The following is an 18,588-nucleotide window of genomic DNA, read 5'->3' on the forward strand; positions in this document are numbered from 1 at the left end:
ACAGAGTTCCATGCAGTTGAGAAAGCCTCTCTCTATTTTTGGCTCTTGAAAAAGTGTCATTACAAGAGGGAAAAAAAAAAAGTTTAGACATGTTTTAAAAGTGTTTTCTAAGTACAGCTTTGTAGATTCAGGGCATTAACAGAAAGAGTGGTTGCTTGGGGTTTGAAATCAAATTAAAGGAGAGATTCTCTTGTGTGCAAAAAATTAGAGTGAACACAGGCTGGAAAAAAACAAGCAACAAAACAAAAAAAGAACAACACTTTTTTTTGTTAATTTTTTTCACTATTTTCCATTACATTCTTATATAGCAGCAAAATTGTTTTGCTGTGTCAGGAGGACTTCCTGAGGAAGACTCACTAAATACTGCTATGGAATTCTTACAAAAGCTACAGGACATTCATCAGTGCAGGCCTTGAAACACGCACAGTTGTCCTCTGCGTGGAAAGGGAAATAATTGATGCCTTTCCAAAGTCCCTGCAACAACTATTGTTGAATTATTTGAACTCTAACTATTGCTTTTAGTTCATAAATGAAAAACTGAACCGTTAGAATTTACCTGAATTTAATTAAGAATCATACTGTAATTTGCAACTGGTATTTTATGAAGACCCAGGAGCTGTAAATGTGGACAAAGGATTTGGGACCTCCCAAAATAGCTCCTGTCTGTTTGCAGCTTTCTTTTTTCTCTTTTGACCTGTAAGTTTTTCTTTATTGCCTTTTTCCTCTGCTTCTTTTCATGTCTTAGGGGTTATTTTTGTAACTAGGGTTTAGTACAGGGCCAGTGATTGTGAGAAATATGTTGACAGAGTAATTTTTTCAATTTTTTTTTTATTTTTTTGCCAGTAAGGTAATGGTTTTATTTTGGCCTGTTCTGTGTGGAAGAGATAAGAGCTTACCATTACTTTTCACATGAGCTTGTAGCCAAGAGCTCACTATGAAAGACTGTTTTACAAGCTCATGCAATAGTTTGCAATATTTTCTGTCTGTAGTTCTCATTATTAAGGTTTAATCAATAGTGCATGGCAGAATACAGCTCTACAGACTGTCTAAAAGGCTCAACACAAATTTTGAGAGTCACCCATTTTGTCTGGGTACTCTCAGTTGGCAGCTGGTGCTGTGTGCTGAGCTCATTTATGCCACTCAAAGTGAATAAAAAGAGATTTTTGTCACTGGATGACTCCTTCAGAGATGAGTAGAGGGAAAATTGCAAAAAGACTGAAGGATTCATTGGATTTATTGAGAGAGCACCAAGAAACTCTAGAGCAGAGGTGAGTGGAACAGCACAAAGAAGTTATTTGACAGGATTAAACACTCAGGCTTGGTTAAGAAGAAGTTGCCATGACTTCAGTGAAAGAGGTTGAAGGAAAATAGGTCAGGAATGGCTACAGAAGTGGGGTGTTCTGTGTTTATCCATCACTCTCTGTCTCATACAGATATACAAAAGCATGCACACATATAAAAATGAAAAAGGTAATATATGTATCTACACAGTAGCTGCTAAGTAATGCCACGTTATATTCAGATAATTTAAGTGCTGACTTTAATGAGACAAGGGTTGAGGCAAGAAATATGGGTTGTTATTTACAATAAAAAGTTTTAGAGAAAAATCTGCAGTGGAAAGTTTAATCTTACTTTTTCATTTAATATGCACGGAAATGGGTAATAAATGGAACAACATTGAACCCTATCAGATAGTTAAGAAGAAGGAAGCAGGCTGAATAGCAGCGAATACGGCTCAACTAGAAATAATTCATTGTGTTATGTGTAGGTCACACTGAATATACTGTAAGAGGTAAATATTTTAGAGCTGTGCAGCTCTAGCTGAAGGATCCTTGCTAATGTGACCACTGGGAGTTGTCTGTCTGCTGCTTTGAGGGGAAAAAAAGCCAAGTGTGGAACTAAGTGGATTTCCTGAAATTAAACCTTACACTTTGAGAGAAATTTATTGGAGATTCTTTAATGTACAACCTATAGATTATCTTCTAAAAGCTGAAATACTTCCTAATCATTGAAAACTGATGGCTGGAGAGTACAAGCAGCTATCCAGGATAATTTGTAGCACTTTTAGAAACTGATAGATGGTATATTCTCTATTTTAGAGTTTACATGAAACCTTAAAAAGAGATGTTTTTACAGTGCACAGGGGCTGTATCCCTTGCCACTTCTGGATATTTAACTTTCAGAAAAGTCCAAGTGTCAGCCCATGTTGACCTGCAGTGAGAGTTTGGCACCCACACTGTTCATTTCACATGCTTGTAGTGACTAAATCTGCTACAAATTCACCGGGAGTTTGTGTTTGTTTAACTTAATAGTTGTATCCATGCTCGTTCTGGAGGTATTTCAGGGATTACCACACTGCTGCACTGGTAAAAAACCTGACACAACCAGCTCACTTTTAGTTTCCTAGGTACTGGACTAAGTATTCCTAAGTATTAGGGGAAACAAGAAAGCCTGAAAGAAAATACCTTGAAGAGAAATTATTCTTTTATCAGAGATATATGTCCTCTAAATGGTATTAACACTGTCAGTATGTCATTCTTGCCCATGTCATCATCTGAGCTCCTCAGGTGAGGAAGCCAAAGCAGGGTTCATGCACTGGCTAGTGGTGCAGTGGGTCTTCTGAAAGCTTTTCCCCTTCGTTCCTACTAATTCCAGATTGTATTTTTTGGCAGCAGGTAAGATCAGAACCAATCTAATACGCAGCCTGAGTCACGTCTTGCCGTGTTTTGATGTTGGTTTAGGTGATGCAGTGTTGAGGTGATGTTATGTGCACTACAGGGGTAGTACCCAGCTCTGGGGTCCCCAGCACAGGGAAGACATGGACCTGTGGAAGTGAGTTCAGAGGAGGCACCAAGCTGGTCAGAGGGATGGAGCAGCTCTGCTGGGAGGAAAGGCTGAGGGAATTGGGATTATGACCTAATTGCAGCCTACCAGAACCTGGGGGGAGCCCACAGGAAAGAGAGAGAGAGACTGTTTATGAGGGCCTGGAGTGACAGGACAAGGGGGAATGACTTCAAACTGACAGAGAGTAGGGTTAGATTGGATATTGGGAAGCAGTTCTTCCCTGGGAAGGTGGTGAGGCCCTGGCACAGGTTGCCCAGAGCAGCTGTGGATGCCCCATCCCTGGAAAAGTTCAAGGCCAGGATGGATGGAGCTCTGAACTTGGATTAGTGAAAGCTGTCCCTGCCATGGCAGATGATCTTTAAGATCCCTTCCAACCCAAACCATCCTAGGATTCTATTATACTCTGGGGCTTGCAGTTATAAGGATGATCCCTGCTCAAATATACCTTCTCCTCCTATAAAAGGGAGAGGTGTCCCACACATTTTTGTCCAAGTCCCTCATCAGGGGATGATTCTTCTAACAAGAATTTTCTTTACACTGTTAATTTCTGCTCAGGCAGTGAAGCTCAGAAAATTGACAGCTATCTTTCAATATGCAGTCCTGTAATGTATAGAAAAGGCTGTTTGATTTATGTATGAAAAATTATTCCCAGCTTTGATATCGCTATTACATAGAATATTCTTTACCCGTTATCTAAGACAATATTGTACCATTCTTTAACATTTGTGTGTCAAAAGATAACAAATTGCACCAGAAAAGAGAAATCCTGGAAAACAGTACAAGTAAGAAATACAATAATAAATTGACAAGAGAACTAACAAGACTCTTTTTAGGTTCATTTTATTGAAGGGTAATTTTTCTTTTCACTTTGTCCTATATGCAATATGTATATTTTTAGTAAGAAGTTCTGAGAAGCTTAGAAAGTAAATCACTAGCTTTTTGTTTCATAGAGTTTTATATTTAGCATTCACCATAAATTTTGTTAAAGTTTATCATATGAGTAAATAAGTGGAGAACACTGTCTCAGATCTTTAGCATCTTGTGTGCTCTGTTGAGTTCTTTTAAAAGTGTGTGTTCCTTCTAAGCTGTTTCTTTTTCACCTGTTGGTTATGCAGTCTGGATGCATGGATCAGCATCTCCCAGACTGGACAACAATTAGCACAGATTGGACAACAATTAGCACAGATTAGACAGTCACAGGGAAATGTTACAACTTCCTAAGGGCATTTCAGTATGGGAAAGCTCCTGTGCTGGTCAGCAGAGTGTAGTGGTTTAATAGAAAGAAAGGAGTGATTTTGCTACCTGAGAGATCCCTTAAAGCTTCTTGAGATGAAGAGAGTTGAGGGAGAGTTGCTTCCCAAGCAGAGAAGGGAAGAGTCAAGTGAGTCTCAACATTAAATTGTCAAGATTCTCTATGAGATGATGGAAAAGCTGCAGTGACTCAGACAAGAAAGAGCAAATGCTGCTGGTGGTGAAACAACTCCAAACAGCTGTTTCTAAGCTTTCCTACAGTTGTCTGGCTGGCTGATCAATATAATGTGTCACAAACATTAGGTAAGCAGCTGCTTCTGACCTCTGTGACAAAAAGAATGTCACTTTTTACTTTCTTGTGTGTCTCTGGCAAACATTTGAGCCTTCCAGTGTGTCTGCGAGTACTGCAATGATTCTGGTGTTATGAGTGAAGCTGATTTCATGGCTGCTAACCAGTTGAATAAGCATCTGACAGTGCAACAATTCCCAGTGTGGTTGTTGTCTTCATGCAGATGTTTATCAGAGCCTTGGATGCTGGTAGCTGTCTGGCCTAGCCCTTCAAGCTCCCACAGAGGGTTGTGGAACATGGAATCTGAATCCCACCATTTTCAGAGTTCAGTAATATCTGCTCGAGTTTCTGCACGTCAGAAACTATATTTGCACAGGATCCTTGGATACATTTGGGTATGAAATACTCAAGTTTTCATAGAAACTAGAGAACGTTGATTGCATGAAGTGCAATGAGAGAAGGAAACAGGACAGTTTAGAAAACCTGTCTTTAGAAGAAAACTTAAACTCACTTTCACGCAGGAATGGAGAATGTCTTAAAGGTGTGAATATTTTTCTAGTAAAGGTAGAAATCTGTGCAGCACTGATACTCAAGTATATTATGTTTTTTATACAAGGAGCTCAGCAACAAGCTTCACAAGGTAAATATGGACTAGGTCTGAAAAGACAGCAGGGATGGAAGGAGCACACCAAAACATAAAATAAGAAAGGCCATTCTACAGTAGCACCAGTTCGTGGTATCATTTAGTTGTCCTTTCATCCCCCACAGAATACTCTGAGGACAGTCTGGCTCAGAGTAAAGGGAAACATTGCCACCTGTGTTCCTGGCTGGGCAGGTGCAGATGGAGAAGTGACCTCAAGAGGTTGTTTGGGTGGTGTTTGTTCGGGTTTTTTTAAAGAAAAGCGTCTTGGACACTGCTCCAAATCAGAGAGGGAACATGAAGGGACCTTCCTCAAATAGATTGAATCTGTTCTTCAGCTTTGCAGATCATGAAATAACTCCATAAGTACCCCGGTACATTCCTTTCAACAATGTGTTGGCAGCTAATAATCCTCTTTCCATTCAAGAGCCTGGTACAACTCCTCACAGTGGAACACTTGAATAAAGGCACTCTTTCTCAGGGAAATGCAGTGTTCTCTCAGCCAATAATACAGTGCCCTGAGCTCTCAGAATGTTTGTTTTCAAATTTGGATGGAAAGGTTGCTTTTCAGCCAGGAGTATTCAGGAGCAGCAGTTATCTCCTAACATACCCCTCTTCAGCAATTCCAAAAACAGAGGGGCCCTTCTTCCTCTCAGATGTATCGAGCTACTCAATTGAAAGGGCTTTTAGTACATTCTCAAACAAATTAAAACCATTTTCAGTAAGTATATAATACTCATTGAAATAATTTCCTCATGGGATTTTATCTTTTAAAATTTTGTTAGGTGTACACGTGCAACGATATTAATTGACAAAACAGAGGTAACCCTTAGCAACAGTATATTCCTGGGATGTAGGTGGCTAAAGGTCCTTTGATGTTGTCTAGTTTCTTGTTAGGTGTGTTATTTTATGTTTATCCAAAGTATGCTGAAATTTGCTTTATGTCTCTGTTATATCTTCCCGACTGACCATTTTTATTCTTTTTAATCCACACTTACATTTAGATTCAAGTTAAACTTAAGGCTTACAATACGTGGTACTATCAGCAGAATAAATCCACACTGTAGTAATAGTGTTGTGATTTTGTTCAGTCTCACTTAAAGAACCTTATGACCAAACCTCAGCATTTCTGGCAGCCACCCTTCAGAGATGTGTCCTATTATTCCACTTAAAGCTATCTTTTTTTCATTAGGCTCCCGTAACTTTTATCACTTTTCTTTTGTGTTATGTGCAGGAAGAAGAGAAAAATCTTTCTCCAGTAACATTTAATCAATTTAATTGTGTGTGACTAGAGGCAGTGAAACCTTCCAGCAGAGTGTCTTTGGGTGCGAGACACATTGCAAAGCCACTCTGATTGGGATTTAATATTCCACTTGCAAGCAAAATATCCTGTGTAGAATTCATGCTTTGCTACGACCGAATCAAAGCCCTTGCTCTGGTTTGAGTTAACCTTTGCTTTCCAGACCCACCCTAACAGCAGTGGAGTTTTGTTTGCTGCAATATTCTGCTCGAGATGTTCAAATGCCACCAGTGCTTGGCTCCTTTCCCAGGCTGTTGGATGGTTCAAGGAACTGAACTGCTGTGTATTTTTAAACAACAAAACAACACCCCCCTCATACAACAACAACAACAACAACAAAACAAACTCAGTACCTGCAATAAATATTTTCAAAATTTCATCAGTTTCTATTTTCAAGGAGATTCCAAAGTAATTAATGATTTTTGCCTTCAGTGCAAGACAAATCTTTCTCTGCTTAAAATGGCTTGTACTAACCAGTGATTTTATGTTCTGGATTAATTCAAATGGTTACCTACAGCTGCCTTCAGTTTGTTGTACTGGCAGTTATAGTGGTTTTTATTTATCAAGGAATATTGTTGATTTTTTTATTCATTTCTTTAAAAATGTGGCAGTAATGAATTCTAGTGATTAAAGTTTTGAGACATTTCAGTGAATAGCTGTTAAGATACTTCTCATTTAATTATGAGTATTTTCCTTAAAGATAGTCAGCTTTAGTAAGTCTCTGTATGTATAAGGAAAGAGTTATTTTTCACCAAAGTATGATGCAAACCAGCTGAACTACAGAACTCACTGTAGACTTCTATTCTTCAAATGCTTGCCATTTGAAAACAGAGAGGAGAGCATTCAGTGCTGGTTTTACTGCTCTTGTTCATTCTGTGCATTCAGAGTTGAGGAGAACAAAGTAGTGTAGGGGACTTGCAGGGCTGGAGAAGAGGAGGAGGGCCTAGAGGAAGCTCCACTATCTTTTATTTTTTGCTGTCTGTGTGATTTATGTAAGGTCATGGCAGCTTTTGGATTAAAGTAGAACTGCTGAGGAGCAAAAAGCTGCGATCTGACCCCTGACTACCCCAACCTCACTTCTTGGATGCAGGGCAGAGTCGTGTATTTTTAAAATGCTCCTCCTTTTTTGTTTTATTTCAGTTGAATAATAAAAGAATAGGGGCAGATATCTACTGTCAGACTTAACTGAGGCTTTGTGAGAAGAATTTCATATTCTGATTGCCTCCTCTTCTCAAAACTAGCATCCACTGCTGCTATTCCAGAAGGTTTCAGCAGGAGAGTTTGGGAGAGCTGTGTTGTACCTGCTGAGGAAATCACTCCTGGCCTCTGGGCAAGACTTTCTGCTCCTTGGATCTATTCTTTGCATACATTGTATGTTATAGTTTAATTATAAGTTCTGGACTTGTTGCTGTAGCAAGGGAAACACTAACCCTTTGTTCTGCTCGAACAAAGAAAATGCAAAACAATTAAATACTCATTATGGTGCTAACAGTTCGAGCAGATTGGCACCACGTGTCTTTTTTTTTAAACAGGAGCAGCAGGGATAATTGTGTTGAGGCTATCAATTTGCTCTTTACTTTCTGTGGCGCTCTTTACAAAAGTAACAGGCCAAGATTTCTGAATGGGTAAAGGAGGTGTCTCTGATATTTGGGACTTCTCCCAAAGCATTCAGAAAAGCCTGAGCGTTGACTTGCTGCAGGGAGCTCCGAGAAACTGGGGCAGAGAAGAGCAACAAGGCTGGGGAAGGGACTCAAGCACAAGTCCTATGAGGAGAAGCTGAGGGAGCTGGGGCTGTTCAGCCTGGAGAAGAGGAGGCTCAGGGGAGACCTCCTCACTCTCTGCAACTCCCTGACAGGAGGGGGGAGCCGGGGGGCTTTGGTCTCTTTTCCCAGGAACCTCTCAGTAAGACAAGAGGGCTGGGTCTTCAGCTGTGCCAGGGGAGGGTTAGGTTGGATATCAGGAAGAAATTCTTTCCAGGGAGGGTGCTCAGCCATTGGAATGGGCTGCCCAGGGAAGTGGTGGATTCTCCATCCCTGGAGGTTTTTAAGCTGAGACTGGATGTGGCATCAGTGCCATGGGCTGGGAACCGAGGTGGTAGTGGATCAAGGGTTGGACTTGATGATCTCAGAGGTCTTTTCCAACCCAGCTGATTCTGTGATTCTGTGATTCTATGATCTTTGTCTCAAGCCTTCAGTGAAAATTTTGTTCTTAAAGGCAAAGACGTCTTTTGGTGTGTGAAACACTTTATTCATGAGAGAGAGAGTAATGACATTTATTTATGAGGAAGTCGTTGTGCAGTCAGGGAAGGACAGGGTAAGAATTGAAAGGACTGGCTGCTGAACTGGGTTACTTTAACAGCTGGACGTGGAACATGGTGCAAGTTTAAACTCATTCTGCAAGTTCTGCTGCTGGGGGGTTGCCCTGTCACAGGTTCTGTCATGAAGTTCACCCCTACATGGTGTGACAGAGTCTTCTGCAGAGGATCCAGGCTGTTTGAATTCCTCCTTAGCACTGATTTCTTTTACTTACAGCAATCTGACATGTGTTCACACCTCCTTATTCTGGAATAGAAACTCTACTCATGTTTAGGTGCACACATATATAAACATAACCCCAAAAGCCATAAAAAACCTGGTTTGATTAAAACATGAGGAAGTTTGTTTGTTGTTCTTTTACAGTGACAATAAAGCTAAATGACAAAGGTTTCCATTTCACAATTTTGTTTTGGTTTTCTTTTTCATTATATTTTTTATAAGGTAGTATGTGACTTCAAAATGAGAATTAGAAACTTTTTAAGCAAAGCAAGAATTAAATTTCTTTAGGATGCCCCTGTCTGTTTTATGAGTTTCTCTTGCTTAATCTGTTTGTAAACTTCAAGCTGAATTGGTGTCAGTATCTTTCCAACCTGCATCTATAGTCAGTATATTATTATCTTTTATTAAGTTGAATAATAAAAGAATAGGGACAGATATTAGAGTTATCTAGTGTCAGACTTTTCTTATCATATTATGCCACTTTTACTTATCATATTATGCCACTTTTTGTCCTGGTTCTCTTGTAAGTAACACCCTATTCCAGGTGAGCTTAGAATTCCAGGACTTCTTTTACTTTTTGAATGGGAATTTGTAAAGAGGGTGGACTTAATCCTAAGTAAAATTCCATATGATATCATCTGTCAAACATCTTAGAAGATCTTGAATGTTCAAGTATCTCTTTCATCAGTCTTTCTGTATAATTATGACTCGATAATGTTATTTTCAATTCTAGCAAATACAAAATATGCTTCCTCTTCTTGATTAAAATCCATCCTTCATTAAAAGCTACTTCTCTTCATTTTTGCCTGAATTTTGATGACAGTACTTCAGGTTCTTTGCAGGTCTTGGCTGGCTGAGGGTGTTCTATGCTAGAACACTTCTCTTCCCAATTAGATGGTGGCAGAAGCTTTGAAGAATAAAGCTATTTATTGGATGAGGAGGAAATATGGATGAGGTGACAATAATTTTACATTTAAGCAGATAACACTTTCTAGTGGAAAAAATTTGAGTTAACCCCCTGCCCTTTCCTTTTTTCCTCTTTTTTTTTTTTTTTTTTTTTTTTTTGACTGGGAAGATCTTCCCCTGTGTTCATTGGAAAATAAGGAGACAAACCTTGGGCTTTAGGGTTTGGGGGTTTTATTTGTGTTTTGTTTTTTTTTTCTTTAATCTGTTAAATTCTGTCCTCCCTCTCCTCCATCACTAGAGGCAGGTGGAGGAACTTCTCTTCACCCTCAACCTGCTGCTGGTGAAAGCAAAGAGAACCCCACCAGATCCCTCCCCAGGAAGCCCCAACCTTTATTTTAGGAATATCGTGACCATATTTTATATCCCTGATATAAAATATTTTATGTTAATATTTTATATTGACATTTTATTTTATATTTTATATGCCTGGGACAATAACTGAGTCAAATACCAAAGGAAGAACTCTTCCATATGGATAACTATAGGCTGGACCTTTTTAAACTTAACACTCACCTTTTATCCTAAATGTATTTTACTGCAATGAAATTATCTGTATTCCTTATATTTATAAGGAATTATATTTATACTTATATTTATATAACTTATATAATTATATATAATCATATAATTATATAATAATTTTATATATTACTTATATTTATAACACTGTGATTATCGTAGGGTTTTAATCTCTATCAGAGTAGCAGTGAAATTCAGTTAATTTGTTTTCACCCACATCATGGGAGGGAGATTAGTGCAAGTCTGAAGTCCCTGAGGTTGTACAGAGACCTTGTAATATGGATTTCAGAGAAAACCTTGCTCGGGATAATTTCTGTGAAGTTGAGTGTTGAAAACTTTTATGGGAACGTGTCTATGTGTGCATCCATTGCTTTAAGGTGTTTAAAAATGTTTGAGTGTTTCCAAATCTCCAAGTGTATGGAATTTAAATCCATATCAATGCCACATACCGGTTAAATCTTATTTTTAATTGTTCTGGAAAATCGAGATTCCTCAAAAAAATATTTTAATTATCTCTGGCATTTCTTTCGGGCTTGAAAATTGAAAAATCTCAGGTGAATTCATCAAATATTGAGTGTTATGGGGGTAAATTTTTGCTCTTGCTTATAACCTTTTCATCCATACAACCAGGACTACTCATGTTTTATTTACAGGCTGGTAAATAGTTGACATTTTGTTTAATCTGAGTGTTTATTTCAAGTAAAAAAAAAAAAAATGTTCATACCTCAGAGAAGAGCATCATTCTTACATAAGAAAATCACTCTCTCAAATAAAATGCTAGTCCAGATTTCTACAAATTAGAATTTAATTCAGTTGATTTTTCAGTTCCCATAATATTCTTTAACACACCCAACCCCCCCAAACAGCCTCTTCACTCTCTCTCTTTACCTTATTTCCTAAGTTAGTAAATACTTTATCCACACAATGACCTGTGAGGAGTGTTCCTAAAACACAAAGATTTAGTTTCTTTAGAATTGACTGGCTAGTTTTTCAAATAATAAATGCAATACATATTTCTGCTAACCACTTTTCACAAAATAAGGGCTTGCTTTTGGAATATTAACATTTTAAGAGTTAGCATTTCCTAAATAAAATATCTGGAAAACATCATGATCTTTGACAGTTTTGAAAAGAAATATTTTAGTATTATAGTTCCAATTACAAAAGAAAATTAATGAAAGTGGATGTTAAAAAGAAAGAATAAAGGTTAATTTTTTTTTTTCCTGGAAAACCAGTAAAATTGAAAAACCCCCCATTTATTAACAAAGTGTTTTATTTTTGGCTCGCATATGGTGGCAATTATTTCAAACAGATTTTTTTTCTTTGACTTTATAAAAAACCTGTCTTAAAAAATCTTTTGTATTTTGTTGCTGGCCTGAAAAAGTTAAACTTCGTAAGCAGATACAAAATCCACCTGAAATATTCAGGTTTTTATCTTCTCTCTTCCTTTCCACCTCGACGTGGTGCATTTTCTTAGGCAATAACTAGGAGTCCTTGTTTGAAATTAATCTCGTTTTATCCCTGGTTTTCTTCGAGATAATCACCTTTTCCTTTCTTTTTTTGTTGTTTTTTTTTTCTTTTTTTTTCCCCTTGAAAGACGAAGGGTGTTGGCAATTTCTGATGGAATTGAACACATCGGGAATCTGCGCTGGGAACTCGCCCTGTGCCTCCTCGCTGCTTGGACTATCTGCTATTTTTGCATTTGGAAAGGGACAAAGTCTACTGGAAAGGTGAGGTTCAAATCCTGAAAATTATATGTGATTCTTGTTCTCCAAACCTGTGTTGCCCTTCATAATTATTTAAATCAGTGGAATTCCACGTGCTGTGAGCAACTGTCCTTGGGGGTGTATAAATTGTAAAACTAATTGTAACCAAGAATCAGTCACATGTTTTAGATTGTTTTGTTTCTCTTGCTTTCATGATTTGCCTTTTCCCTAATTCTGGCAGGTGAGGCTGGTTGGTTTGGCTTTGGTTTTAATTTAGCAGGTGGCACTACTGGCCAGTCCTTGAAGCCTGAAATCAGCACTGGGCAGGGTTGGTTTCTGTGCACAACGTACGTAAAATTTGAGTTTTGCTTCGCGCTGACAGGAGCTCAAACTCTCAGTCACACAAAAGAGTCACCGAGAGTTTCAACACGGGAGGGGATTTAGAAATGCAAACGGAACACCAAAAGCAGAAATAATGAAAGCACTCAAAGGCAGATAAAGATGGGCATGTTGTGGGGAAAAAAGAAGAGTATTTAGTACTTTTTGAGTGAATGCCATTCAGCGCTGGACACCCAACAGAGAGACACTGGTTCCCAGCCTCAGCCAGTCATGGGATGATGGAGAGGTTGCCCCTGGAGTAGTATCAGACAGAGCTCTGAGTGGGATCTATGAATAATCAACTACATACACGAAAAGAGACACAGTTCTAGAGGGAGGATCTAAAAAAAGCCCTGGTTTCTCATGTGGTAACCAAAGGATAGAAGGAAAAAGCTTGGTGGATTGCAACACTTTGTACATTTAATTTTCAGTTGTGTGTTAGTTTGGAAGGTGTGGTTGGGCTTTTTTTTTTCATTTTGGTTTCAGTGGCCTACGTTTGTAAATTTGAAACTCTTTGAAATGTAGTGGTTTTTTAAATTTAGAAAACGTCAGAGAGAAACTTTTCAGCTTTGTCAACCACACACACACATCTTTCCTACCACCAGAATTTTGGCTGAAACTAATTGCTGGATTCTGTCTGTGTTTGCCAACTGTGTCAGTCAATCTGGTGCCGCGTTTTGCACACACGGATTTCTGCAGCCCACTTTTATCAAGTCACTGCAGGAAAAATGCTGAGAAAGACTGTCTAGGGATATGTACGAGCATGAATAGTTTAGAGGAGAGAGGGGGGAAGATCCTAAAGAGAGGAATACAGAGAAGCAAAAGTGATATAAGTGAATGACAAGATAAATGTCCCCATGTCTTTGATGTGTGGGCTCCGGGGAGGGACAGAAGTGCTTGGGACTTGTCTGAGGAGCTGCAGCCTGGCAGGGAAGAAATAAAACTGAGCAAAACCAATTTTTTTCTTTTTTTTTCTCCCATCAGAAAGAATGTCTGAAGATGGGAGGTCTATTCTACCATAGTATAATGTGACCCAGGGGTGCAGAGGAAAACGTGTCGTGTGGCTGCACATGTGTGCGCGCACGCAAGGCCGGGCAAGGCTGCTCTGGGCTCCAAACAGGAGCACGGGGAGAGCTCCTTTGCTGGTAGGAAGAGGCTGTGGGGATTTTAAAAAAAAGATATATTTTACATTTCTGCTGTTTACTCTCCGAATTTTATCGTTAAGGTATGAGATTCCTTCGGTTTGTACCATTTCCTCAGAAACAGACCTTGGGTCTTTGAAGTAATGAACCTGTTCGACCTTTTATTTTCCCCCTTTTTTTTTTCTTTTTCTGATAGCTTAGCCAAAACCTCAGCTTAGTGGTAGGTAGAATAAATTGTATTTGATTTCATCTCAGTGTGATTTTGATAACCATCTTTCTGACGAGATCAGGAGAAACAGCCTGAGAAAGAGGTGTGTCTTGCCCACTTGAAGCTTTTCAAGTAAGCAGAAAAAAAACATAGTCTTGCATCAGAAATGCGAAGAAAACGGAATTAATATCCAGTGTTCAGCTTCAGAGGCCTCAAGCTTAAAAAATTTAGATCAGGGCTGTGTAAGAGGTATACCCATCAAACATCTGCACTCTTTAAATCAGTTTGACACGAGCAGCAGTTCTGCTTCCAAGATCCTGAGGAGTCAGACGGGTGGATTCCCACATCCCTTAGGACACACTGTGGTGTTCACCAGTCTGCCTGTGCACAGGGGCCATGGCTGCTCAAGAAATATGCAGTGAGGGGCTTTCCTAGCCAGTATTGATCATTTCTTTTTCCAGTTCCATTCCTGTAATTAGTAAAGGAGGCTTTTTTCCTGATGAATGTGTGACATTGCAATTTGTTTCCAGCGATGCTTTTTTCTTTTTTCCCCTGGACGTAAGTTTAGATGTATTCAAGAATTTTAATGGTTTTGCCACTTATTACAGCCAAAGTTACTGGAAATCTGTGCCATGCCACTGCCCTCCCAGACCAGCTATACAGAGACAGCAAGCAGGTGTTGTGGATGCTAAAAAGGAACTAAATGTTCCAAAATATAAATAATGGAGCGGGTTTCTGGGCTGCAGTTTCCATTTCTGATATATTGGCATTTTTAAAATTCATATTTAAGCTCATCCAATCGTAGGCCTTCCCTCTAAATTGAATTAATTACATGCTCATTTCCAGGAAACATTTAAAATTGACTCCTGGGTTTTTTATCATAATAATAAAAGTAGGTTTAGACCAGCCTGTTAAATTAGTGATATACTTTAACTGGACTGAATAATTTCAATGAAACAACAAATTTATTCAAAGCATACTCCAAGTTTTATCACCTTTGGAAACATTTTCAAAGGAAGGTGTCTGTGGGACAGAATGGAGAGAAAGAGGACAAGGGAAACAGAAGGGTAATGGAGAAGGTGAGAGAGAGATTCATCTTCACACCGTTGTGCTCTCTGAAATATCCCAGAAGTGGATTTACTCTTTTTCCTTTTTTTACTCTGCATCCTAACACATTGTGGAAAAAAACCCTCAAGCCTTAAAAGCTTTCATAAAATAAACCCATCCTTTTCCAACCAGCACTATCACAAAACCCATCTCCTCAGACTATCAATATTTTATATTTTAAGATATTTAATATGTTAAATGTAACATAAAGTTTAACTCCAACTGAAGTGCTTATGACACTCTTAACAAGGTGTTCCAAACTTTGCCATTACTGTTCTTGAGATTCATTACTTTCTCACAAAGCACTTCAGCTTTTACATTCTAACAGATGTGGAATATCAGAATCATTTCAGGGGATTCTGGCAGCTTTCAGGTGAAATACATCTGTGCCTTTTCAGAAGTTTTTGCCCTTAATTATTCAGTCTTGGTTATCTGTATGCTGGCTTTCACTTTGAAAACCTTGCACAGATGCAAAATGCAGGGGCTTTGAATGAGAAAGTCAAATTCAAAGGGGGAAAATGCGACAATGTAAAGTTACCATAATGTGATGTGTGTGTTGCAACTTGCCAAGATTATCACTTTCTGATATCCATCTTGTGGGGAAGTGTTTTCAGTAGATGGAATCAAGTGCTTCCAAAGAAGAGGTAAGAACTGTGCAGAAGACTGAAGGAAGTTAATTTGCTAAAGGTTTAAATTATTGTTCCAGTCTGCGATTATTAGGGCTTGGTTTAGTATCTTATTTTTCTAAAATATTTTTGATTGTTAGCCAAGACAATTCTGAGTATTCCTGTAATGTACATCCCTACATAGTTGCTGAGCCTTGTTGACATATAACATCAGTAAAACCCTCAGGTAGAAGGGGACCAGTTCCTTTATGGATCTTGACTATCCATTTTTTTAATTTAACTAAATATCCTTGTGCTTTAAACTTTGACAGAGGAGTACCAGAAGCTGGTAATGTATTTTTCGTAAATTGCTTACTGAAGGAAGGAATTTTAATATTTTCTTTTTTTTTCTTTTTGTTTTCACAAAAATACGAGAGCTTTTTCAGGCAGTGATCATTCCACTGAGCTCATAGTCACACCTCACTTACAGCAACTTTTGCCTAATTCCTTTTTGACCTGAGGAGTCAGCTGGACTCAGAAAGGCATTTTAAGTCTGTCTTATTCACCAGCCCATTCCTTTCCCCCACAAGAATCTTGGTTACTTTTTGGATGCCTCAACACACCCCTGTCTTCTGCTGATATTCCTCGTTTGAAAACCCTGTCAGGGACTTGCATTTATAGAATCACTAAATGATGCAGGTTGGGAGGGATCTTGGAATGTGTCTTGTCCAGCTTCTGGGGCAGAGAAAGTTCAACACTGACCTTGGAACAGTCATCTTAGTGCTTGACTGGTTGCACCTTAAAATCCTCCAAGTTCAGAGATTTCTCATGTCTTGGGGCAACCTCTTCCAGTGCTTAATTTCCCTCATGGTCTGAGTCATTAATCACTTCTTGCCTACATGTGGGTTCATTGCAATATTTAATTTTTTTACTGAATTATCCTCTTTTTTTAATACCTCATTATATTTCTGTTATTCACTCCAAATCAACCCCTGCTTTTGTATCATCTGTGTTTCCACAGAGCATGGGTTTGAGTGTCTCTAATTACTGATGCCCACAAACTGACTTGAAAATACTTCTATATTAACAAGCTAAATGAATAAACTCAAGAAAAAAAAAAAATCCAGGTTTTTTTCTTAGACAGCATCACTGTCCTATTCCTGAGTGGGAATGACATCTGATCAGTATTTAGTGTGTCACACAGACATGGGATAACTGAACAAAATTGCTCATGTCTTTATATTCTCAAAGCATGATGTGCTTCAGCTCAGTGCTGTATAAAGGAGCAGTACTTCTGCCTGCTCTGCAGATGAGGAAGGGTTGAATCAAATGTGTTAAAAAGTAACCCACAGTCTTGCTATAATTTTCAAGTTATGGGTATTAGAACATTTTACCCCACCCACAGACATCTCAGTGTCTGTTGTAAAACTGTAGGTCAGGTTTTGTCATTTTATGCCTCAACACAAAGTCAGCATATTCTGATTTGAAGTGTTAAAAGAACATTGTTTGTACTGTCAGGATTTTATTTAGTGTTAGAACATCACACTGCTTGTATGACCACTAAGACCAACACTCATACAATTTTGGGGTCTTTTTGAATGGGTTCCAATTAGTATCATAAAGATAATCCTGTACCAGAGCTAATCCTAAATAGTTCTTCCACATTGTTTTGTACTTGCCCGTTGGTTGCTGGCCAATATGTGATGAGAAATCCTTCCCACATTACCAGGATCATCTTAAAGAGGAAAAATCTCATAGGGATCCATCTCTCAAATTTTTCTGGAACTAATCTACGTCCCACAAAGACAGACTTCAGTAATCACTGAATATTATTCTATTCTGACTTCTGAATCTTTTGATCCTTTCTCATTCTTGGTGTTCAGTTCCCTGAAGTTCAAAAGAAACAAAGAAAACATCCCTCTGTTTGAGACTCACTCAAAAACTGTTTAGGATTAGGATCAGCTTACTCACTGGAAAGCTGCATGAAGTAGTAAGAAAATCAGATTTACGAAAAAAATAAAAATAAAAGAAAGAAAAACACCAAAGCCATAATACAAGTGAATAATTTTTTCAATCCTGACTAGAAATAGTGCTGAAATCCTTCCATAGGCCCCCAAACAAGATTTGTTTTTCAATGTGATGAAGCCTTCAAGAAATTCAAGCATGTCATTACACATGTGATATGTGTATTGAAATGTTTTAAAACAATTTGGAGCCCTTTCTTCACCACCTATAGAAGCTTCATTTTGCAGCAAATGACATTCCAGTAATTGACAGTTAAATTTAAGGAACTGAAAATAAAAATGAGGTGTTTTTTTTCTACTGACTGACTCACAATAAAGTCATCACATATGTTGTTATTAAAAAGGGAAAAAAAAAAAAGTCATGCTGCTCGAAAGAGTAATTTTCTGTTTGAGAACTCATCCTGCTATTAGAAAGTGTTAATTTTATGTTGTTTCTCCACTTGATGTGCTTTCCAACTCCCACGGGGGCAGGGGGGGAGAGAGGCTGAGAAATCCCGAGGGTGCTGCTGAAAGGGGAGATCAGGAATGTTGCAGACCCGGAGCTAAAAGCTGGGGATGTTGCTCTAAAACAAATCATGATTTTTTTTTTTTAGCTCATAAGCAACCTTGGAAGTGTTTTGCACCCTGTCTCATGAAGCTTCTGACATTAATATGGTTCTGTCTGTCACTTCCTACCCCTTCTCACTCTGTAGCTCCTCTCTCGACCAGAGGGCACTGCTGGAAGGTTTCTCTGTGCCTGTGTCCCTTCAAGTGCTCCATGAGAAAAGGCACTGGCACAGCTCCTCTCTCTGCATAAACATGAGTTGCCCAAGATTCTTGATTAAATAGCCCTGCAAGTCAAAAAGCTAAAATAATAGATTAATGATTGCACAGTATCTCCTCATGAAACATTTATGGCTTTTCTCCTAATTTCTCAGTGCAGAGCCTCGTGTTATCCCTTGCACATCTGAAAAGGATACTGTGCAGTTTGCAGCCCATCCCTGGAAACTATTAGAAATGACCTCGGGAGCTTTCTTGGTGATGTAGTTGTTGTATTTAAAGAGAAAGGGATGAGGTGCTCTGATATTTTACTTGT

The 18,588-nt window shown here is 38.6% G+C and overlaps 1 protein-coding gene across 2 annotated transcripts in view; it reads left to right on the forward strand.

Annotated features, from left to right (window-relative positions):
• The window catches only part of LOC113996953 (sodium- and chloride-dependent GABA transporter 3), a 96,916-nt gene that overhangs the window by 14,924 nt on the left and 63,404 nt on the right, over positions 1–18,588 (forward strand). For both annotated transcript variants that reach the window (XM_027738434.2, XM_027738508.2), the window contains exon 6: positions 11,941–12,073. In XM_027738434.2, coding sequence (XP_027594235.1) covers positions 11,941–12,073 — 133 coding nt within the window. The remainder of the gene's footprint in view (positions 1–11,940; positions 12,074–18,588) is intronic.

This window comes from Pipra filicauda, unplaced genomic scaffold (genome assembly GCF_003945595.2).
Source record: "Pipra filicauda isolate LSUMZ 115617 unplaced genomic scaffold, ASM394559v2 scaffold102_size2360937_pilon, whole genome shotgun sequence".
Lineage (NCBI taxonomy): Eukaryota > Metazoa > Chordata > Aves > Passeriformes > Pipridae > Pipra > Pipra filicauda.